Source organism: Macaca fascicularis, chromosome 5, assembly GCF_037993035.2.
Source record: "Macaca fascicularis isolate 582-1 chromosome 5, T2T-MFA8v1.1".
Taxonomy (NCBI): Eukaryota; Metazoa; Chordata; class Mammalia; order Primates; family Cercopithecidae; genus Macaca; species Macaca fascicularis.
Window position 1 is genome coordinate 124,182,858 of NC_088379.1, and position 24,641 is coordinate 124,207,498.

The following is a 24,641-nucleotide window of genomic DNA, read 5'->3' on the forward strand; positions in this document are numbered from 1 at the left end:
AGCTCCAGATTTTAACACTGATTTTGAGGGGTAAAATTTAGTGGCAGTTCTACATAATCATGACCCATGAAAAAAATGATTTTGTTCATTTAAAATCATAGAAGCTGGCTGGGTGCGGTGGCTCACGCCTATAATCCCAGCACTTTGGGAGGCCAAGGCAGGTGGATCATGAGGTCAGGAGTTCAGACCAGCCTGGCCAAGATGGTGAAACCCCATCTCTACTAAAAATACAAAAATTAGCTGGGCATGGTGGCAGGCGCCTGTAATCCCAGCTACTCGGGAGGCTGAGGCAGGGAATTGCTTGAATCCGGGAGGTGGAGGTTGCAGTGGGCTGAGATTGTGCCACTGCACTCCAGCCTGGGCAGCACAGCAAGACTCTATCTCAAAAAAAAAAAAAATTATGAAAGCCACTATTTAAATTCTATTTTGAGTAATTCATTGACATTACATTTTTCCTTAAAAATTATCTTGACTCTTTCTGATATTTCAGGTAATTCAGTATTACTTAAAATATAAAACATGCAATATTTATTAGTAAAAACAGAACATGACTGTGTTTGTGAAAGGGTCTTTAAAGAGATAATTAAATTAAAATGAGGTCTTTAGGGTGGGCCCTAATCCAATATGAATGGTGTTCTTATAAGAAGAAGAGGTTAAGATATAGACCTGTCCAGAGGGAAGACCATGTGAAGACAGAGGGAAGTGACCATCTGCAAGTCAAGGAGAGAGACTTCAGAAGGAACCAGCCTGCTGACACCTTGATCTCGGATTTCTAGCCCCCCAAATGTGAAAGAATAAACTTCTGTTGCTTAGGCCACCTAATCCGTGGTGTTTGTTATGGAGCCCTAGCACAGTAATACACTGTCTTATGCCCTGAGGGGGAGCAAGGCTATAGTCCTGGGCTTTGTGTAAAAGTAAAGCCTCTGTGGCAGAACTTTAAATCACTGGCAGTAGTAGCAGTGGTAGTTTTTCCCTAAGCCACCTGCGGCCTCCAAGTGAGAGACGGCACACAGATCACAGGGAAAATGTTTTGGGGAGGGCCTGAGGGCGTCTTCCTTCACACGGCTCATTCTCTCCCTCATTGGAATGCTACAGAGCACCACCCCACCTGCTCAGATGGCTTTTCACGGAGGGGCGCGTGTTTCATTCCTGGAAATCACACAAGTATTCCAGTTGCATCAGCCCCTAGTGTGCCCAGCCCATGATAAATGCGTGTTTCTCCAATAATCAGAGAGTTGCATAATTATTAAATATAGGTCCTCAAGTGTTTATCCATCCTGTTGATGATCTATTTATCTATCTGGCACTTATGATAAAGTTCTGTTATGTGCAATTAATTCCAACCAGCATATTTCTTTCAGAGGTTAACAATGGCATTTAAAGACCTTGCTGTCTTTGTCTTGGATATTAATTTCTTCCCCTATACATAATTTTACCTCTTATTGTTGTTGGTCACTTTTTATTGGGGGGAAATAAAATGAAACAACAACAAAATACATTATTTCAAAGCTCCAAATTTTAACACTGATTTTGGGGGGTATAATTTAGCAGCTGTTCCAAATAATCACAACCCATGAGAAAATGATTTGATTGCTTAAAAAATATAGAAGCTATTGTTTACGTTTCATTTTCAGTAATTCATTGACATTACATTTTTCCCTAAAAATTATCTTTACTCTTTCTGATGTTTCAGATAATTCAGTATTTCTTAAAATGTAAAACATGCAATATTTTTTAGTAAAAACATAAAGTAGCAAAATTATAGTCAATAGACATTGAGTCAGCATTGTCATTTCATTCCTTGACATTACAGACAAATACCCTTCAATCTTTTGGAAAAATAAAATGCCTAATATGTTTATTTATCTCATCTTCATTATCCTAAAATATGTGCTCTCTCTCACAGACACACACCCCACACACACCTTTATAAAGCATACTTTTTGAAAATGAAGCTTTAATAGACATGTATCCTACGGGGGCTTTAATATGTGGGGTTTTTACTTGTTGAGCCATTCAAACCATACTCACATAAATATATTAGCTAATGCTGTAAGATGCCTGCTAGTTTTTTTGTTTTTTGTTTTTTGTTTTTTTTTTTTAAAGGCCTTTTAATAAGCAGGAAGATTTGATGGCCTAAAAGGACAGGAAGACTTAGGCTTGCTTTAGATATTAAAATCATGATGCATCTTTCCTGGTTTTGCCATTTTAAATTTCACATAATTTTATAATAATGTTTACTTCCTTGCTGTAATGCTTTATTTTTCTCCAAAATCTTTACCATTTTATTCATAATGAAGAGTAATTTCTAGTTCTTCGGATAATTAGGAAGCAGTCATAGACATTAGCTCAAAATGGAAAGTAATGATGTTTTTTGAGTGAAAATTGAATTAGGGAAAAAAAAAAAAAAAAGAGGCACAAGCCAGGCATAGGTAGCCAATATGAAATTACTGTAGAATAAATCATTCCTAATGGAATATATGTGCTTCATAATGTGCACTCTCAGTTCATGTTAGGCCCAGAAATCTTACAGTATTATCAAAATGGGGAAAGATAGAATAGGTATTATTTGTTAAATAAATAATTACTCAAGTGAATGAATAAATGGTAGTATAAAACAAAGTATCTGATACATTGTTAAATCATTAAAATGGCATAGAATTAGAGTTAGTCCCAGAAGACCATTGTCAACACAACTTTAGCCTTTTTTTTTAAGAAAATAGTTTTTTTTTTTTTTTTTTTGCTCTTGCTTTTATTCCTAAAACCCAAATAAAATAAAAGGAGGCAGGCTTGTGTGCTCTTTCATCAGGGCTCTGGTTTCATTTTTCTACTCATTTCTCAGTTTCACCCTGTTGGGTCTGGGATTTGATTTTACTGTCCTATAGGCTACTAAATTAGCTTGTTACTGTTTCATAGGTGCTGGAAGAACATATGAAACTTCTGGGTCAGAGACAAAGAACTTTATTACTCAGAGCTCTGCAAGCAGCAGAAACATCAGCATGTGTGCATCAGTTCACCTTGCCCTAAGTCCCATAAGTGTGACACAATATGACCCAGATGGATGCTACACACACAGTGGGTTTGTATCACAGCTAGGGGGCACTGAGCTTAGATAATTCATTGCTTTTATAATAATGAGTTAGCAAATCTGCTCTTTGTTTCAGATTGAGATATTATCTTTTTTCTCAAGTTGCTTGCTGTAAACATAATCCTGAGAAATGGCTCAGGAAAAAAGGCATCAGGACGCTGCATTCTGGCATACCCAGAAAGACATATAGAAGCACTAGAGACCCATGAATGACTGTCTCTCCAAACATACCTTGTGGTGGTTTTGTCCTCACGTTGACTTTCTCCATTGGCTGCTAATCAATATCCATGGACAAGGGGCCTTGCCTTGACAACTATCCAGAAAAGTCTTGAGCTTCCCTGTGATTGGCACATACATGAATTAATCACTCAGGCCAAGGGAATCTCCTTGATTTGGCCTAGGTTTTGTATCCATCTCTGTGTTAAGGAGGAAGAATTACTCTGATTGCCTTAGATCAACCACACTGCTGGGGTGGAAGGATCAATTATACCTAAACCAATAGCTACTAAGCAATGGGAAATAGAATGTTAGGGAGGTGGCCACTACCTATTCCGCACGGTCTCTAAGGAGTATAACTGAGGAATTTTGGTCTATTTAAAATGTTCCAAGTCTAACAAAGTAAAGAAAAAAAAAATTAGAAAACTTTGTATCTCTTTTCTATGTCTTTATTCTAGGAACTCTTATTTGTTTTACTCATATTAATTGGGCACCAATCATTCATCAGGAACTATTAGCTTGGGGATAGAATTCTGAATAACTCAGCAATGACCCTTAATCTCACAGGGTTAATAACCTAGGATAGGATTCAGACAATTTAAGAGACCATTAGACTGAGAGGGAAAGTACAGAGTGATAGTAGCACGTGGAAGGAACACCTAACCTGGACACCCGGAAGGTCGGGAAAGGCTTCCTGGAGAATTTGATCTCTAATCTGAGGCCAGAGAATGAGGAGGAATTATTAGGTGATTTATGTGTGCGCAAGGACTGAATAGCTCGGAAAAATGCCTAAGCAGGTGAAACAACAAAGCAAGTTTGAGAAAAGAACAGTACTTCTGTGTGTCTGAGTCATAAAATTCAAGGTAGGGGTAGGAAACAACAAGGTGGAAGAAGTAGGGAGTGGGAGGCAGAAAGTGTTTCCATGTAAGAAAGTTCGGACTTTATTCTGGGAGCCCTATGATGATTTGAACCATTAGGAAAAATAACATAGACATTATATTTCAAAATTTCACCCTGGCTTTAGAGTGAAAAATGAATTGAGGGTGGAAACAAGCCTGGAATAGAGATAGCAGTTAGGAGACTGTTGAAGTCCAGGTCAGAGATAGACGTGGTCTCGGGAGAAGGAAATGAGGGTAGGAGCAGATTTCTAAACTATTTAGAAGTTAGATCCATAGGTCTTCTTTTTTTTTTCCTCAGATGGAGTCTCGCTCTATTGCCCAGGCTAGAGTGCAATGGTGCGATCTCGGCTCACTGCAACCTCTGCCTCCCAGGTTCAAGTGATCCTCCTGCCTCAGCCTCCCGAGTAGCTGGGATTACAGGTGTGTCCCACCATACCCAGCTAATTTTTGTACTTTTAATAAAGACAGGGTTTCACCATGTTGGCCAGACTGGTCTTGAACTCCTGACCTCAAGTGATCTGCCCACTTTGTCTTCCCCAAATGCTGGGATTACAGGCATGAGGCACTGTGCACGGCCAGATCCATAGGTCTTAATGGATAACTGGATGCATGAGATGAGCATCAGGGAATACATAAGACCTGGAGGCAGAATAGCAATGATTAAGAATAGGTATTAGGACGCCGGGCACGGTGGCTCATGCCTGTAATCCCAGCACTTTGGGAGGCCGAGAGGGGTGGATCATGAGGTCAGGAGATTGAGACCATCCTGGCTAACACGGTGAAACCCCGTCTCTACTAAAAATACAAAAAATTAGCCGGGTGTGGTGGCAGACGCCTGTAGTCCAGCTACTCAGGAGGCTGAGGCAGGAGAACGGCATGAACCTGGGAGGCGGAGCTTGCAGTGAGCTGAAGCTGAGATCACCCCACTGCACCACACTCCAGCCTGGGCAACAGAGTGAGACTCCATCTCAAAAAAAAAAAAAAAAAAAAAAAAGAATAGGTATTAGAGCAGACAAATTTGGGCAGACAAAAGTTCAAACCCTGGCTCTATCCCTTAGGATTTAAAGCATAGTGAATTACTAGTAAAAGAGGAACACTAATACCTATCTAGCATGGTTGCTTTGAAAATAAATACAATATTATATTTTGAGTTCCTGGCACAGAGTAAATCTTTGATAAGAGTGGCTAGACAGGCAAGAGGAAAGCCTAGAGCTTGCTAGGTCCCAGAAGCCTAAGAGAGAAATGATTTAAGGAGGACACTGTCATTAATTTCAAGCTAGACTTAAGTGGGTTGAGGAGCAGAAGGGACATGAAAAAGTGAAAAGAACAAACACGAAAGTGTATTTTTTTCTTTGTTTTCAGAACTTATTTTAAAAAATTTTACTTTAAGTTCTGACATACATGCGCAGAATGTGCAGGTTTGTTACATAGGTATACATGTGCCATGGTGGTTTGCTGCACCCATCAACCCGTCATCTAGGTTTTATACCCCACATGCATTATGTGTCCAAATGCTCTCCCTCGCCTTGCACCCACCCTCCAACAGGCCCCAGTGTGTGATGTTCCCTTCCTTGTGTCCATGTGTTCTCATTGTTCAACTCCCACTTATGAATGAGAACATGCGGTGTTTGGTTAACTGTTCCTGTGTTAGTTTGCTGAGGATGATGGCTTCCAGCTTCATGCATGTCCCTGCAAAGGACATTAACACACTCTTTTTTTATGGCTGAATAGTATTCCATGGTGTATATGTGCCACATTTTCTTTATCCAGCCTATCACTGATGGGCATTTGGGTTGGTTCCAAGTCTTAAATATTGTAATTAGTGTCATATCTTATGATGTCCCTTGTAACTATTGTTTAAAGGAAAGTTTGGGAAAGTCAATTCGTGTTTCTGAAGCGAATCAAACTGGGGATGAGTATCTGGCCCTCATGACCTTTGAAGGGTCTCTTCCAGTGCCACAATTTCTGATTTCATTGTCCTTACTCCAGTGATGAGTCACAGATAAAATCACTTGATGCCTTTGACTTCGGGGGAGCATGGGCTGTGTAAAATGTTCATTGTACCACAGGTCCTTGAATAATGACATTTTATTCAACATTGTTTCTTGACAACACTGATGAGAAAAAAAATGTATTTCCAGCTGGGGCCGCTGTTTGTATGAAGTTTGAAAGTTCTCCCCATGTCTATATGGGTTTTCTCCAGGTCCTCTGGTTTCCTGCTACATCCCAAAGCTGTGCTCATGAGATGAACTGGTGTGTCTAAATGGTCCCTGTCTGACTGAGAGAGAATGAGAGAGAGAGAGAGAGAGAGAGAGAGAGAGAGTGTGTGTGCGCCCTCTGATGGGACGGTCAGAGCTGCCCAGGGCTGGCTCCTGCCTTGCGCCCTAAGCTGCAGGGAGAGGCTCAAGCCACTGGAGACCCTGAATTGGAATAAGTGGGTTGCAGGAGGAATGAATGTATGGCTGCAAATTATTGTCAAATAAAAATTCATAAAATATATTATAATCACACAAATGAACGACAATAAATGATTCTGTATGGAATTGCTCAGTGAGCCTGCTATATTTGTGATGGTTTTGAACTGCATTGTGACAGGAAGTACTCCCTGTAATTTTCCCTTTGCAAACATTTAGTCCTTGATTGAATCCACCACTACTACAGCTGCCCTCACTCACTGATTCACCAAAAATTGGCTCAATGATTATCTTGTTTTTGTTAATCTTTCTTAAATGCACGTGTAGCTGACATTTCCATGTTTAATATCAGAAGTGTTTTAATCTTATATAGAAATTTGGTGATGTCTTTGTGACCAGAAATAGACTGTAGGCACTCAACCTTGTTTTTATCAATCAGTCTATGGTAAAATTGGTTTTAAAGTCACAGTTTCCGTGAACCTATCTGTGATGTTTTAAGTGAGAACTTACTATACATAGTGTTTCTTAGTGCTGAAACAGGCAGTGTGTCTGGAAATCACTTTTGTTTGGTACCACAAGTAACACAAACTAACTTTCCCAGGCTCTTCCTTATTTCGTATGTTTTTATGTGGATGAATGTTATGGAAAACAAAAGTATTGTGGGAAAATTAAAATGTCCCATTTGTACATTTTTGGCAGATTGTATTCAGATTTAAAACATTTAAATATTTGGAATATACAAAATCTACTTTTATATTGGACCACCCAGATTCATGACATGGGATGACAAACTATAAAAATAAGAAACCTGTAGGTGACATGGTATATTTTATGCAGTTGACTAACTGTTGGGTTTAGGTTTAGGAAGATCAGCAGGAAGAAAACAAAACACGTTAAAATTTAACATACTCAAAACTATGCAACAGATGTAGTTATAAGAATGTAGTCTCCAGGAGAAAAATTCATATTCATTCTCTCTCTTTCTGTCTCCCTCTCTGTCTCTTCTCTTCCCCCTTCTCTAAATATATGGTTCACAAAAGTACTTTTCAGAGTTGGAGATTTATTTAAAAAAAGTTTATGCTTTCTTTTGTTTCCTCTTATAGGAATAATTCAGGAGGCTGCAGACAGAAAAGTAGTAATTTAACTCACTTTAACTCTTTTTTATCTATTCCATTCATAAATGTGACAATTCTCAAAACATTTATTTGAGAGAATCTAATTCTCTAGTAGTTGAATTCCCAAGGCTCATACTTTATGACGTCATTCACGGCGTGGAGATTAGACCTTCATGTGTCCTTTACTATTTACAGAATTATTAAATGTAAGTTTTTCGATCATACTTTTACCTTTAACCGCTTGAATTTAATCTGTTAGTGCAAGAGAACTTTGGCTCTCACGTCCTCCTTTCCCTTACCTCTCCCCACGTGGAGACATTCTCCTATGTGTGAGGCTGCTTTCCTTCCCCAGAAGGTGGGCCGAGCAAAGGAGAGTGACGCAAGAGTGGGCTGTGTCCTGGATGCTGCGAGTGCCTCTGCCTCCTTGAGAATGAGCCCATTAGCTGCACAAATTCGCAGCGGGCGGCCGGGGCAGCGGCTGCAGCAGCGGCGGCGGAGGCTCTGCATTACCAAGTCCTGCGTCCTCTGCAGGCGCTCGAAGCTGAGTGCGCATCCTCTACCGCACCCAAGCTTCGTCTGTCATTTCAAGCTCTTCATGCTGCCCCACTAAAAGGAAAACATGGGCACGGGGGATTTTATCTGCATTTCCATGACTGGAGGGGCGCCCTGGGGGTTCAGATTGCAAGGTGGCAAGGAGCAGAAGCAGCCCTTACAAGTTGCAAAGGTAGGACCTGAACGAAGTGTCACCGCTCTGTGCTAGGAAGGAATGAAAGCAACCTGTTGATGATGTTTTCATGTTCTGATGCAGAAGTCTAAGTATTCGTTTGATTTTGCGGCGGACGTTGATTTTTCTAGGATGTGAGCTGTTTTCTAAGAAACTTTGGAGAGTAATGGACCACATCCTATGTTATGAACTTGCGATCGATGAGGGGTAGGTGGGAAGAATGCCATATTTATCAGCAGAGGAAAAGGCCTAGTTAACCATGTTCTTCCGACAACCAGCAAGACACTGGGGAGCGTTTCTTCCAGGCCATTTTAGAACGTTCAGTTGAGTTATTGTTTCATGTCACTTCACTTGGCTCTGGCAGAGGAGAAACGCTCAGTTCAGCATAACTACTTTGCTTGGCTATTTTGGGGACTCATATAGAGTGTTGGTAGTGACATTTATTATGCAGCATTCATGAAAAGGCCAATTTGGGGCAGTAATTTTAAAAGTATGATGAAATAGCATAAAATCTATTTAAAAGAATACCCTTTTAAGGATTTGACAAATAAATGCAAAAATCCAAGTGCTGTATTCCTTCTTATGTACTCTTTTAGTCAAGATCTCAAAAATAAACTTAGAAGATAATCTAAATATATTATAATTAAGAGGTGACTTTGTAACACATTAATAAAAGTGCTTTATGCTTTTATTGCCATTAGATTGCCTGCATTACCGGTTAGCCAGAGGGGATCTGGTATTCTCTAATTGCATTCAGCTAAAATAAAACTTAAAATGCACAAAACTAAGCAAACTTTTATCTAACTTCATCATCAAATTGCAAATTATAGTATTGTATTGAAGAACATGCAAGAGCATGGGATTAATTTCCTACTTTATGCTTATGTTAAAAATGGGTACAGATCTTTATGAAATGCATGGGCCATTGCCTTTGTAGTTATTGCTTCCCTCTGGCTTTTACTTTTTTTTTTTTTTTTAAGTGTCCCTTGTGAAGAAAGAAGTTTCTTTGAAACTTCTTTTTGCTTCCAGGCATCCATCTGAAAATCCTTTCGTAATGTGATGGTGGAATCCTGCCACCTAGTGAAAATTGCGAACATCAAGAATGAAGCATAAAACAGTAGATGAAAAGCAGAGTTTTTGTAACTGGAAAGTTCCTCCGAGGTCTGCAGTTCAACCCATGAATTTTAGATGAGGAAAGAGCCCAGGGATGTTAAGTAACTTGCCTTGAGTTTTCAGCTTGGAACTGGCAGAGCGATTAAAGGCTCAGAAAGGTGGTTTTGTTGGGTTCCTTTAGGAGTCAATAGCAGGCAACCTCAGATAAAATATGAATGCCCAATTTAGCATATGTAGAATTCATGACACTGAAGCGGATTCGTCCTGAGTCTAGAATAGCAGTTGGCTGGCTCTAGGTATGAGATTTGGGTTCTAATTCCAGCTCTGATCTAACTTGCCGCCTGGCCTTAGGAAAATCTCTCACCCTTCCTGTCTCATCTGTTCTCTCTCTCTCTCTCTCTCTCTCTCTCTCTCTGTGTGTGTGTGTGTGTGTATGTAGGGAGAGAGAGACAATTTTAACTTAGGTAGTAAAGAAGTAAGGAAGAAATTGGACTGTGCAGTCTACGAAGCTCTGTCTTGCCCAAGTATTCTACGATCCTTCTAGTGTACAGTTTTAGAATCACTTGCCTGCTAATCGAAATATGGGGACAGAGTGGTTGAGTGCTGTTGTTCTCTGGTGGCTCTTGGGCAGTCAGGCCTGAAGAGTAGAGTGGGTAGTGGGTTTCTTCTGACTTCTCCATGTGCCGATTTCAATGTGGAACCTCCTTGTGGTGATTCACTGAAGAGCTGAAGCAGATTGCTAGGAAAGGGTGCTGTGGAGGAGATTCTCTGCTAATGGCATCTCTATTGCCAGGATTCAGTAAGGTTGTTAGGCTATGTCAGAATCCAGCCCCACACTCCCCCCAAATCATCCTTCCTAAAATATCCAGCAATACATTTGTGATTTTCAAAAGATCATTATTGAAGCATCTAGATGATTGCTTTGCTTTTGTAGTTTGTGATACTATAGTTAGAGCTATAAGTTTTAAAATATCATTATGAAAGTATCTGGAAGTTTGCCTTAATTCTTGTGTGTTTGTGTGTCTAAGACAGAGGGAGAGAGAGACAGAGAGAGAGAGAGAGAGAGAGACAAACTGTAGTCTACAGCCTACCTTTTGTCCGTATGTTAAAAAGACTGAAGAGCTATCTATAGAAGATGTTAAGTTCTAAATTACCATGGCAATGCACATTTTTGTTGATCTTTTTCTTTTTTTAGTTCAAATGATTATATTCGATTTCTTATACTAGCATTATTTGTGGGAGAAATCCCTTGGAACAAAGTGCTTATCACTTTCTCTGTTATACGGCTATTGCCTCACTATGATAACTGTATTTTATTTAAAACATTAAGTCAATTCAGATCTAGTCATGGTATCTCACTGAGTTCAAGGCAAAGTGAATGTTGCTTGGGCATACACTTTCTCTTCTTGTAAGGACTGGTGATAGCTTATTAGGGCTGGATGCAAGGAAAGAGACAGAAAGGCTAGAGAGATGGTTGCTGTCAAATCAAATGTTCACAGTTTTGAATAACATGCACAGAATTAATTTGGGAGTTGAAGGAAAACTTAAATTTTCAAAGAAAGGAAAATTTCAGCGAGTGCTTGAACCATGCTCCTTAAAATGGGAATGCTACAAAGCAGTTCTGTAGACAATAACACATTTTGGCTTGTTGTGAAATATCTACATATTTAGGTTTTTCATAATTCTATATAGAGTAAAAATCTACGAGGCTGAAATAGTGTGAAAAAACTCGTCTAATGTTATTAAGAACAATAAAAATTGAATAACCTTATAATTCTCAATAAATATCTTTATAGTGACATATTTAGTCGCTTCTGAGATATGTCCAAACATGTTTAGTATTTGGTTAGCTGGTTGAACTATACACAAACCCCCAATTTTACAGATAAATAACAGGAATATTCATTATCAAAACTTGTCATTGACATGTAAGCTCAATGCCACGAAAATCTGTTTTGTTTTAAAAAATAAACTGAATTTTTTAAAGGCCCAAATAATCAGTAACATAAGCTTGTTTTTAAAATGTTTATATATCTTTTAATTTATATTCTAAATATATGTGATGGGAGGCAAACATTTCTAACGCTGAGTTATAGCATAATACTCTGCAAAGTATATTTTCAAGAGATTATAAACAGAAACAAATTTATCCAAACAGAAAACCACATTGTGTGTGCAGATGGCTTTACAAAAAGAATGTGAGCACTTCTTCTTTACAGAACTCTCTCTTTTGGGACATATACTTATCTGGCTCTGTCTCAGGACATACTTTTGGCAAATCACTTTGAAAAATCTTCATATAAAGGAGTGGGGAGAAATTTTTGTTTTACAAAAAAATCTTACCTGCAACTGAAAAATTACTCACATTTTGAAAATAATTAAGAAAAAAATGTTCAGACCGTTTATCCGTTATACGTTTTAATATAGTTAGAAATTTATTTTTTCTTCAAATCTTATATACCACTGTCGTATGCATTTTTCTGAATTTAGTTCAAAATTTCAAATAATTGTTCATTAAAATTGAGGTGACATAGTATAATCCTTCATTTCATAAGGCTAACATGGATTTAATAATTCTTATCTATTATTGTATATGTGTTCTTTAAGATTTTGAATAAAAATGTATTATTTACACAAAACACCTTTCAGATAATATTTTTCCCTTAGTGCCATCAGTAAGGTTTTTAAAATGTTTCAAATAGAAGAATTCCAGAAACATAGGTATTTCTAAAGAGGGTAAAAGATTTTAATGGGTTCGAGTGTGTGTACTTGAGAATAAATGCTCCTTCCTATATATGAAAACTAGTAATATCTTTATGAAAATATGCTTAATCACTTAGTTTTTAAATGGATTTTTAAGCCCTTTCCAGGAATTTTAAAGCCAGACATGCTTATAGAAGTTAGTGTGCTCTAGGCAAATCTATTAAGTAGGTGATATTAAACAAATCCTTATTTTGGAATCATGTATTTTAAGAGAGAGTTCTGAAAGATGACAATGAGATAAAATATTCACTATGCATGAACTTTGCCATTAGCTAGACATAGCACATATGTAGCTTACATGTATCAAGCCCTTGCCGTGTGCTAGGAAAAGTTGCAAGTGCTTTGCTGGTATTATCTCTTCAAATGTTCCTCAAAACCTAAACAGTAGGTATGAGAAAGGCTACATTGCTTGCCAATGGTTAAGCTACCAAAAATGATGAGATCTGATTTTTCTTCTTCCTCATTGGTGGAAACAGGTGCCTGAGAGGATAAAACTAGGTTAAATCAGTCCCAAAAGGAAAGATTATTTAAAAGAAATACCATAGTTTGTGTACAACCCTGATGTAATTGATCTGGGGTTCCTCCCTGGACATCAGGATTTATAAACACTCCAAAGGGAATTGTGATGTGTGGTCAAGATTCACAAAAGCTGCTATAGAAAGTGGAGGCCAAAAAAAAAATCTGATGTTCTGCCGCACAGCATGGTGACTATAGTTGATAATAATGTATTGTATATTTCAAAATAGCTAAAAAAGAGGAGTTTAAATGTCCCCATCACAAAGAAATGATAAATATTTGAGGTCATGGATATGCTAATTAGCCTGATTTGATCATTCCACAATGTATACATGTACTGCTACATCACGTTGTACCCCATAATACATGCACCTATTATTTGTCCATTAAAAATAAAATAAAACTAAAAAAAGAAGATATATATGTATATGAATATATATTATATATATTTTGCTGGTTCATGAAATCATCATCATCAATCATCTAAGATTCTTTACTGCTCTGATGTTCTATAATTGTCATTGAAATTCAAGAAGAGGTAAAAAAAAAAACCAAGTGAGGCCAGATAGGTCCCCACAGGACTTACTGACGGGTGGTGGCACGTTATGTCCCTTCCGCCCTTCCCCGCTGCCTCTCTCCTAGTCAACTTAAGAGAAAGACCAGAGAGAGGCTAATCATTATCTGAGTTTTTGGCACTGTGAGCAGGTCATAATAGTGGTGGGAGGATTTTCCCTTTCTGAAGCCAGAATGGATGGGCTGCCCGGGTCAGCGGGAGTGGGGAAGAGGAGGTATTGGGAAGCTCCAAAATGATTACTGTAAAGATCAGAGGAACTGGCAAGAAGGGGAGACTAGCAGTTTATTCCCTGGTAGTTTGTCTTCTCTGTCCATGGACTTGCTAGCCTCCCTAGTGCCTTCATAAGTGGGAGTGGGTGCAGAGTGTTGGGGGAAAGTTGGGGAGATAAAACTGCAGAAAGATGCAGGCGGAAGGAGAGTAGGAGAAAAAGGAAGAAGGAGAGAGAGAGAGAGATAATACGATTTGCTTTAAAAACAACAATTACCTTTGTTTAATACTCAATAAAAGTTCAGAGTTTTTATTTCTAAGCTGAGAGTTCTATACCCTGACAGTAACATTCAAGAAACACTTATCTAGGCTAACTGAAACTACACATCTGCCTAATACCGAAACGCATGCCAGGTTACTAAAGTACTGATTCACATTTAACAAAAGGAGAAGAAAAAGGAAGAGGGAGAGTATACAGTTCTTGTCATGCCCAGTCAAATTTTCATTCATTCTGCCTAGAAATATTAGTTTCAACATGATCATCAATGGAAGTCACATGAGTTGGTGATAAGTTTTCAGGACTAACATACATAAAGAACACGTGATTGATATGAACCTATGTGATGTAACTGATTTTTTTTAAGGAGTGCCAACTCATTCCGTTATAAACATATATTTCTTCCAGTAACTGCTTTCGACATGATAAAGACGAATCCCTTTGTTAGTAATATTTTGGGCAGATCTCATCATTCTTGGTGGCTTTTAGTTATTAAAACCCTCAACTTTAATTAAAGCTTCAGTCACCTATCTGACTCTAAACTCTCTCCCTAGTCACTGTGGCCAGGCTTGTGGCTCCAGGGTGTGGCATGGAAAGGAGGGTGTCTGCTCTTTACCCATATCCCTCTAGTCCCTCCACAGTTGAAGGAAAGAGGAAAGATTTGAAGAGGAAAGGGGCAGATAGATATATTTATTCATAACTGAATGAGGTGGCGTTTCTCTCTTCTTTGGGTGTTGTGCTTTTCTGGTTAATGTGAGTGGCCATTAATGTCCTCTCTGAGGCTGGTGTCCAAATTCTGGAGCATGTGTATGGTTTCTTCCGGGAGAGCTAGAGGGCCTCATTAGTGTACAGTCCCCTAACACAGGAAATCAGGCTTCTGACAATCTCTTCTGTACTTCCTACAATCCCACTGGTTCATCAAGATACCAGCTTGCTCCTGCTAGACTCTGGCTGAGTTTGGCCTTTCTGGGTAGGACCTTGGCAAGATGGTTCAAATCAAGCTACCTTTTATGATAGTCACTCACCCACAGGAAATGCAAGGATCCTTGCGTTGCCAAATGTGGAAGTCACTATGCAGTGTCATTATGACATACACATTATGCCTAACTGGATATTTTGCATATTTTTTCATAGCAATCATCTTAATGTAGCTTCCAAAATAACTTCTGTCAGTTAATTAGTGTTTAAGAATATAAACTAATTTATATGTTTGGCTAAAAATACTTCACATGTGTATATCTTATAATTTCTGAAGTGTCTTAATATATGTTATCTCTTTTAATATTAATTCGATTGATAAAGTTTTGTAATTCTCAGTTTATAGATTAAAAAAACTGATCCTGAAAAATAATTGCGAAAACATTATATAAAGAAGCCCAAAGTTAAATATAATTCTTTCCGTCTATTGGGGGCGTCATGCTACTCCACTGCCTCAACCTGGATAAAAAGAACAGGCTGTCACTTAGTACTGGTGAAAAGTGCAATGACTTCAGTACAGGGTTTGTATGAAATAGAATCTCACCAAATTTAACCTTGTTCCTTAAAAACATTGATAAGAAACTATTCTTTGTTTAATGGGCCTGAGGAAGAGGATTACAGGTAATGTGCAATGGGAGAAAGACTGCAAATGGAACCAGTCTGCTTATCAATAAATCTGAAAAATATATGGACTCCAAGTTTATTATGTCTTTTCTAACAAATTCATGATGAAACTGAATGCAGTGAGGTTCTTATAAAAGGAAATGGAGAATTTCTGAAACAGGTTCATTAAACAATTCTGAAGAGTAAACACCTTCATGAAGTTAAAAGACTCGTCTAAGAAAGAAAATAACATCTGCTCTTTTGAGGGATATTTTTGACAACCTCAATGAGAACATATTTATGATTTTGGATTACTTTAGGCACCTAATGTTTCTGAATTGTCTATCATTCTTTTCTGTTTTTCAAAAGCAGGGATGGCCAGAGTCTCAACAAACTGTATCTTCAAATCTTTGTGAAATTGTTTGCATGTGGCAGATTATTGGATGTCGTTTCCTTTAACTAGCATATAAATCTGGTGTGTTTCAGATAAATGAACAGCAAAATATGGTAGATTTACCATTTGGAACATTGTGAATGAAAATTTGTGTCTCTAGATTATGTAACAAATAACTATTTCCTAACCATTGGTCTTTGGATTTTTATAATCCTACTCACCAATAACTAGCTTCTCCTCTTGTATTTTGAAGCAGTGTGGGTACTGGATTGATTTAAAAAAAGTGAAGGATGAGCTTTCTGGAACAGAATTATGGATTTATGTCTGTATTAGTTCATTTTCACACTGCTACAAAGAACTATTTGAGACTGGGTAATTTATAAAGGAAAGAGGCTTAATTGACTCACGTTTCACATGGCTGGGGAGAACTCAGGAAACTTACAGTCATGGCAGAAAGTGAAGGGGAAGCAAGGCACATCTTACATGACATCAGGAGAGAGATAGAGAGTGAGTGGGGGACTGCCAAACACTTTCAAACCATCAGATCTCATGAGAGCTCACTCACTATCATGAGAACAGCATGGGGGAAACCATCCCCACGATCCAATCACCTCCCACCAGTTCCCTCCCTCAACATGTGGGGATTATAATTTGAGATGAGATTTCAGTGGGGACGCAGAGCAAACCATACCAATATTTTATCTGATTCGACCTATAGATACTCCCCCTTCCTTCACCCTTCTTCCCTCATCCGGTTTAACAAAATTTACCTTCTTAAATTTCACCTTTTCAGGACATGTTATTTTTATCCTAGGAAATCTGTAATCATGACCAATGACTGTCATTTAACCCCAAATATCTTCTTGTCTTTAATAGTATCTTCTGGAGAATTTTTTTTTTTTTTTTTTTTTTTTTTTTTTTTTAGACGGAGTCTCGCTCTGTCGCCCAGGCGTGGAGTGCAGTGGCCGGATCTCAGCTCACTGCAAGCTCCGCCTCCCGGGTTCACGCCATTCTCCTGCCTCAGCCTCGCCCGGCTAGTTTTTTGTATTTTTTTAGTAGAGACGGGGTGAAACCCCGTCTACGAGATTATCCTGTTAGCCAGGATAGTCTCGATCTCCTGACCTTGTGATCCGCCGGTCTCGGCCTCCCAAAGTGCTGGGATTACAGGCTTGAGCCACCGCGCCCGGCCTGGAGAAATTTTTATTTAAGAAACTCATACATGACGTTTACTAGGTGCCAGACGCTTCTTGAATAACCTTTTAAATATAATGACAGAACTCTGAGGTTACCCTTAGTTAAGATCCCCATTACTGGCCGGGCGCGGTGGCTCACGCCTGTAATCCCAGCGCTTTGGGAGGCCGAGGCGGGCGGATCACAAGGTCAGGAGATCGAGACCACGGTGAAACCCCGTCTCTACTAAAAATACAAAAAATTAGCCGGGCGCGGTTGTGGGCGCCTGTAGTCCCAGCTACTCGGGAGGCTGAGGCAGGAGAATGGCGTGAACCCGGGAGGCGGAGCTTGCAGTGAGCCGAGATGGTGCCACTGCACTCCAGCCTGGGCGACAGAGCGAGACTCCGTCTCAAAAAAAAAAAAAAAAAAAAAAAAAAAAAAAAAAAAAATCCCCATTACAGGGGCACAAAGAGGTTAAGTGACTTCTCCAGGTCACATGGGTAGTTAAGACCAGAGCTGGGGTGCACATCTAAAGATCCTGGATCCAGGGCTTGTGTTCTAAGCTCCTACACATGTCACTTTTGGATCTAGTGTAGTTTGAACAGCCAGTTAAGACAGGAAGACAGCATCTCAACAAGAGCATGCTGGAGAGATTTTTGTGACCCCTTAAACCACACCTGCTTTTCTTGTTCTGACATTAAGTATAATCTCAATTACTTAATGTCAAATCATTTTATTTGAAACTTTTATTTCCAGAATGAATAATTTAGGAAATAAAACAGAAATAGGCTAGAAACTTTCATAATTCTGCATTCTGAAGGATAATTTTCTTTTATTTTCTTAGCAAGATTTTCCATGTCTTCTTGAAAACTATGGCATGATACCTTGTTTTTGAAGCAAAAACTTTCAAGCAGCTGACCATTTTTGAGAATTTTGTTATGCAGTTCAAGACATATCAGAGGTGAAATTATTAAGAGGATATAAATTCAGTGTGTTTTGCTGGCAGTCTAGATACTGATTTTCTACCTCCTCAGTAGCCCTACTCCATTTCCTGCTCTGTATTCCTGCTCCCACCACCTCGGCTCAGGTCCTTATTTTTGTCTCTTAGATAATTATATTGGCCCTGTAACTGGTCTCCTTGTTTCTGGTTTCACATTCCTTGAGTTCATGCTACACAGAGCTGCCAGAGAGATTTTTCTAAATCACCTGTTATGTCACTTCTTAAAATACTTCAAAGGCTCCCCATCTCTGTCATCGAGATAACCATAACATTGGTTTATCTTATGTGCAGACATGGGTTAAGCACTTTAGGAATTATTTTGTTCCTAATATTCCTACAATCCTTTTTGTTTTTTTTAACAGTGGAGGAAACTGAGGCTTAGATAAGTTAAGTAAAAAATTGAATATCATATAGTTAGCAAATGGCAAAACGAGGACAGAAGCCAGTTTGATGACAAAGCCCATGCTCTTAGCTGCCACCCTGCAGTGGGGCTTTTCACAGACCGACGGCCCCGCTGTGGCACACGAAGCTCTCTGTGATCTGGATGCTGACAAACTGTCCAGCCCCATCACCTGTCACCCTCCCAGAAGTGCATTTAGCTCTTTGAAAATACTACGATTCTCTCAAACACTGTTCCTCCCTGGTTGCTTCATCCCTGCTGTGTCCTTGGCTGGAATGCTTGTCCACCCCATCTCCTGGCGCCTTCCCTAAAATGCTTGGAGAAATTTTACTTACCCTGGACATCTCTGTTAAAGTCAGTTCTCTGAGAGGTTTGACTCAATTGTCTAGTCGGAGGGGAGCACTTGCTCTTCTGTGTTCCTGTGATCACACACTGCTTTCACCTTGAGCTCCCACATGCAGCCTGACGCTGAAGCTTTTGTTCACAAGTCTGTTTCCTCCATTAGACCAGTGGTAGCCAAAAGGTTTGACTGTGCCTCTTAAAACAATTTTGAGCATATCCCATATACAGGGTGAAAGTACATATATATGAAATATAGTATATATGTACATGTACTGATGGGCTATATTTTTATCTATAGTGTAAAACATACCAAAAAGAAAACTTTAAAACATGAGATAAAAGGTGAAATAAACAATATTTCAAAACTATTTTTATTTTGTTTTCTTGACAATACAAGATGTCTTTTTATTCTCGCTGACAAGACTTTTTTTTAAGTGAGAACAATGTTATTGACAGACTTTTTCAGATTTTGAAAATCTTGATGTGACCCCATGGGGTACAATGATTCAAAGGTCTAGTGAAACTTTAATTTATTTCAGTTCTTGAGTTTAAAGATTGTCATAGCTGAAATGATAATCTCTTAATATATGCAGGTATACACTGAATAAATTAATCATTACCTGATAATCATTTTTCATTTTTATCAACAAATAATGCAACTATTTTTGTTGCAATTTGGCCAGTAGATTTTTCATTTTCTCTGATGTCTACCCTTTGTTCTTACAAACTAATTGGAATAGGTTACATTTTTATTTTTGTATTAAACCCTGACTGTACTTTTTTTTTTTTTTTGAGACGCAGCCTCCCTCTTATCGCCCAGCCTGGAGTTCAATGGTGCCATCTTGGCTTACTGCAACCTTTGCCTCCCGGGTTCAAGAGGTTCTCCTGCCTCAGCCTCCTGAGTAGCTGGGATTACAGGCGCCCACCACCACCCCTGGCTAATTTTTGTAGTTTTAGTAGAGATGAGGTTTCACCATGTCGGCCAGGCTGGTCTGGAACTCCTGACCTCTGGTGATCTGCTTGCCTCGGCCTCCCAAAGTGTTGGAATTACAGGCGTGAGCCACCGCACCCAGCCTGCTGTACTTTTTATTTGAAAAATATGAAATCAGGTTAGAAATTCTTCTTCCTAGTTAAATGTGCTATTATGACATTTTAAAGAATAATACATTTAAGTGATTTCCAGCCCTAAATTACTTAATTATAGAAATATTTTCAACAATTCTGTTTCATTTCTTTTTGAAGTTGCTTTCAAAGCAATTCATGTTAGGGAATGTATCATGCTTATTATCCTAAAATGTGTGTCAGGCGACCAGCAACTAAAAGCCACTTGTCATCACAGAAAACGTCAACAAATTTGGAACGTTCATTTATGTGTTAAATAAAACTGAAATATCCTTAGGTTCCACAAGTATTTTAAGGATTTGTAAGAGATACCATTGGAACCTCAGTGGTACACATTTCTGTATGATATAAAAACTTTTCCTAGTCACTCCCTATATCATTGGTACGTTTGAAAGATTCCAGTATGGTTTAAATGTGAGTTTCTATAAAATTACTCATATTTATGACCTCCTGTAGCACTTTTCCACTTCTATTATTTTGCTGCATGAACTTGCCTACAAGTAATGCATTGAATGAATTTGATTTAAGGCACCTCTGTAATCTTACCCTAGAATCTCTCTCTCTATAGGTAGGTAGGTAGGTAGGTAGATAGATAGATAGATAGATAGATAGATAGATAGATAGATAGATAGATATTTGTCAATTCCTGCTAAAGTCAAGTACTTTATCAATGATTATCAGTGTACACAGTTTTTCTACAAAATATTCATTTTCTTGAGTTAAAGACTTCATTTACTTTTGAGAATTTATCTCCAGTATCTTTCTTGGATCCCCAAAGAAGTAATTTTTTATTTCAATATTGAAATATAACTTAGAAAATGCCATAAGCCGAGGTATATCAGGTATATCAGCAACATTTTTTTTTTATCCAACCATTACAGCAAACTTCCTCCAATATGTAGTTTGTTTCAGTATTTTCATACTAATTTTCTGGTATTTTGTTTTCTTTGCATCTTCAACAGTACTTGCAAAAAAATACATTTTGTTGCCATATTGTATTATTTTAGCCATTTTTAATTTGTAGCCATGAAGATCTTTCCAAACATTACACTTGGCTTAAATTCTGTTAAGTTTTAAATTGAGTATTGCCTTTGTTGAAAAAACAAATCCAGAAGTTTTTCCTGCTCAGATGTTAGTTTTTAAATAGCTTCCTAATCCCAATTGCTTCACAGTAACATTAACTAAACTAACATCATAGGACACAATAAGGCAAAGTTCCTCTGTCACATATTCCAGATAACCCATATTCCAAATTATCTTCTTGATAATTTTGAATATTTTCCCTACCTGTCACATAGGATTAAGCAGTAATGGTATTAATCTCACAATATGATGAAGAGTATCCATAGCAGCAGAGGGGAAGAGTCAGCTCTGGCTCTGCTGTATTCTTGTTGTTCTGTTGTGCTTGAAATGTGTTATTTTTAGTTAATAACTTCCTTTCAGAAATATTTTAATAGGAATCATTTTGTGAGAGTCGAATTCCTTGAAACTAAATAATTATGTGGAAATTCACTTAATCAGACACAGTAAAACATAATTTGTTGCAAAATACTGAAAGAGAATGAGCTGATGAGAAACCCTCCACCCTTCTGGGAGGTGAGTCCCCTTTTTGGTGAGGTCACCGAAGCACCGTGGGAAGTACATAACTGTCTGGCCCACAGACCAGACTGGACCAGGATACCACTGTCAATTCACATGGTAAAGTAGATTCAATGTTAGTTGGTGCTCATTTCCTTTTCATTTTGTAGACGAAAGTAAATGTGCATAAGAATCCAGTGGGCTTGTTAGATAGTTGGGGGAAGAGCCTTCCAGGCACAGGGTTCTAAAGGTACAGGAGCCCTGAGACAGAAGTGTGCTTGATATGGTCAAGGAACAGTAAATGTGCCAATGTAGCTGGCACATATTTCCATGACAAATTGTTATGAGAAGTCCAGTCTTTCACAGTGGTAAAAATGAAAAACTCTCTCTCCTGGGAACTCTGGCCATGTGGTTATTTTCCCATCATTAAATAATCAACACACTGGTCTTATAAGAACAACTTTGCAATGAGATCTTTGAATTTCCTCTTTATCCGTTTCGGCTTCTCATGATGTAGCAGCCTACTGACCTGTCTCTAGAGCACCTGTATTAGTCCATTTTCACACTGCCGATAAAGACATACCTGAGACTAAGTAATTTATAAAGAAAAAGAGGTTTAATGAACTCACAGTTCCATGTGGCTGGGGAGGCCTCACGATCATGGTGGAAGGCAAAATGGCAGCAGACAAGAGAGAATGAGAGCCAAGCAAAAGGGGTTTCCCCTTATAAAACCAACAGATCTGGTGAGACTTACTTATTTACTATGAGAACAGTATGGGGGAAACTGCCCCCATGATTTAATTTTCTCCCACCGGGTCCCTCCCATAACACGTGGGAATTATGGGAGCTACAATTCAAGATGAGATTTGGGTGGGGACACAGCCAAACCATGTCAAGCACTTATTTAAGTGAATAATCACTACAACCTTTTATGTAACAATTCTGATAAAAATAATATTAAAGTAATCTTTTCTCTTCATCTGAAGTGCATTCTCCCAGTGAGAGAAGAGGAATTTAAGGAGTGTTGAGGAGAATTTTAATACTTAGATCCTGTTTGTTTTAACCTTGACACCATATCTAGAGCAAAGAAGAGTTTTGCTGTATTTTCTAATGTGTCTTAATTTCAGTTCTCCTTAAAAAAAGAGATAATCCTATTTGGATATTGTTTGGAAACGAGCCCATGGAAAGGATAAAAATATTTCAGTGCTGGTTACAACTTAATGTGTAAATTTAAAGATATTTTTCAGAGCTTCAGTTTCCTCATCTGTAGAATAAGGTACTATGTAATGAAATTGCTGCCTTTGTAGGTAAAAAATATTGGAATATTACTCAGTTTTATAGGTGAGAAATCTGAGACCCAATAGCCAGTTAATAATATAACTCAAAAGGCTTTTTAAAGACTGTATATTAAGATGATTTCCTTGAAACTAGATAATTATATGGAAATTCACTTAATCAGGCACAGTAAAACATAATATATTGCAAAATGCTGGAAGAGAATGAGCTCATGAGAAAGTGTCTTTCTCTTTCTGTATACCTGGCACATAGTAAGCATGCAGTAAAGGGGTTTGTCTTTAGTATTGTTATTCTAGTTAAAGGAGGAAGTAACTGTCTTCTAAACAAGTTTTATTTATTCAAAAATTAAGAAAAGCAGTAGTCCAATTCACTGAACTCCAGATATACACATAAAATCTGTAGCACAAAAGCCGGTTAGAACAACTTGTGATGACGCTTTCACCCAGTGCAAGTTTTCATTTTTGATAAATATGATATTTCAGAAAATGTTTGCAGTATCAATTACTAATCAAGATTACTTTGTTATGCAGTTTAATCAGTTTAAGACACAGGATCCTAAAATTATGTATTTTATGTGGCCAAATACAATCAAATGATTGTCCTACTTAAAAATGGTACAATTCTTTTTTTTTTGGCAGAGTCTCGCTCTGTCACCAGGCTGGAGTGCAGTGGTGTGATCTCGGCTCACTGCAACCTCTGACTCACTGGTTCAAGCAATTCTCCTGCCTCAGCCTCCCAAGTAGCTGGGATTTACAGGCACACGTCACCATGCCCAGCTAATTTTTGAATTTTCAGTAGAGATGCGGTTTCACCATGTTGGCCAGGATGGTCTCGATCTCCTGACCTCATGATCCGCCCACCTTGGCCTCCCAAAGTGCTGGGATTACAGGCATGAGCCACCACACCCGGTCAATGGTACAGATTTTTAAAAGGAAATACCTCAAGCTACAATTAATTGCATATAATTCTGTTGAGCTCTATTTAGAGCAAATGAACTTTCTTTCAATATATTAGTCTTTGTGCCTCAGTTTCTTCATTTGTAACACTCATTTCCAAGGATTGTTTTCAGGATTAGAAATTATACATTCAAATCACTTAGTACTTAGAAAACATTCAAGAGTTTAAAAATTATTATTAGCATGTTTGCGGTTATTCTAATTTTATCTCAGTAACTTTTATGAAATTACGACATATCTGCTGTCTTCTCTTCAGTGATTTTTGAGACCCGAATGTCATTGGAAGGGCTCCTGTAGTCCTTGGAGTCCCACCTTTTGAAGTGGCATTTAATAGTTTTAGAATGCTGCCTCACATTTGCTGAATAACCTATTGCCCTTTAATTGGAAACAGCATATGGAAATCATCACGAAGAGAAAAAATCATTTCAAGCGCTTTGAAAATATAATAGAAAATAAATTGTCCTTGGTAAGTAAATATAGGACACTGATCTCTGAATAGTCAGGAAAATTCTGTGCCAGGGCCTTTGGCAAAGGCTAATGAGGATTTTGTTCCCTCCCCCACCTCCACCCCCACATGCTAGTCTTCTAAATTACAAGACCTTATTACTATATAAGGCTGCTTTTTCTAAGTAAATGATAATACATTCAACTCCTTGGAGTTTTTAGCTTTTCAAACAGTGGTGAGTTATTTTCATCAGTCAAGATCAAGCTAAAATGAAAACTAAAATCTGTGAGAGTCAGATAATACCATAGAAGTTACCTTTATTTATTTATTTATTTATTTTTCTTTCATGAAAAACATAGCATTTTCCACTGGATGGTGCTCAGCATGACTGCTATTAGATTGACTTGTGTAAATATTATATTACATTTATCGGTTGCTGTAGGGAGTCAAA

General features: G+C 38.2%; 1 protein-coding gene across 4 annotated transcripts in view; it reads left to right on the plus strand.

Annotated features, from left to right (window-relative positions):
* Positions 1–8,166: 8,166 nt before the first annotated feature.
* The window catches only part of SYNPO2 (synaptopodin 2), a 178,560-nt gene continuing 162,085 nt past the window's right edge, over positions 8,167–24,641 (plus strand). For all 4 annotated transcript variants that reach the window (XM_005555801.5, XM_015450778.4, XM_065545424.2 and 1 more), the window contains exon 1: positions 8,167–8,456. In XM_005555801.5, coding sequence (XP_005555858.3) covers positions 8,352–8,456 — 105 coding nt within the window. In that variant the 5' untranslated portion in view covers positions 8,167–8,351. The remainder of the gene's footprint in view (positions 8,457–24,641) is intronic.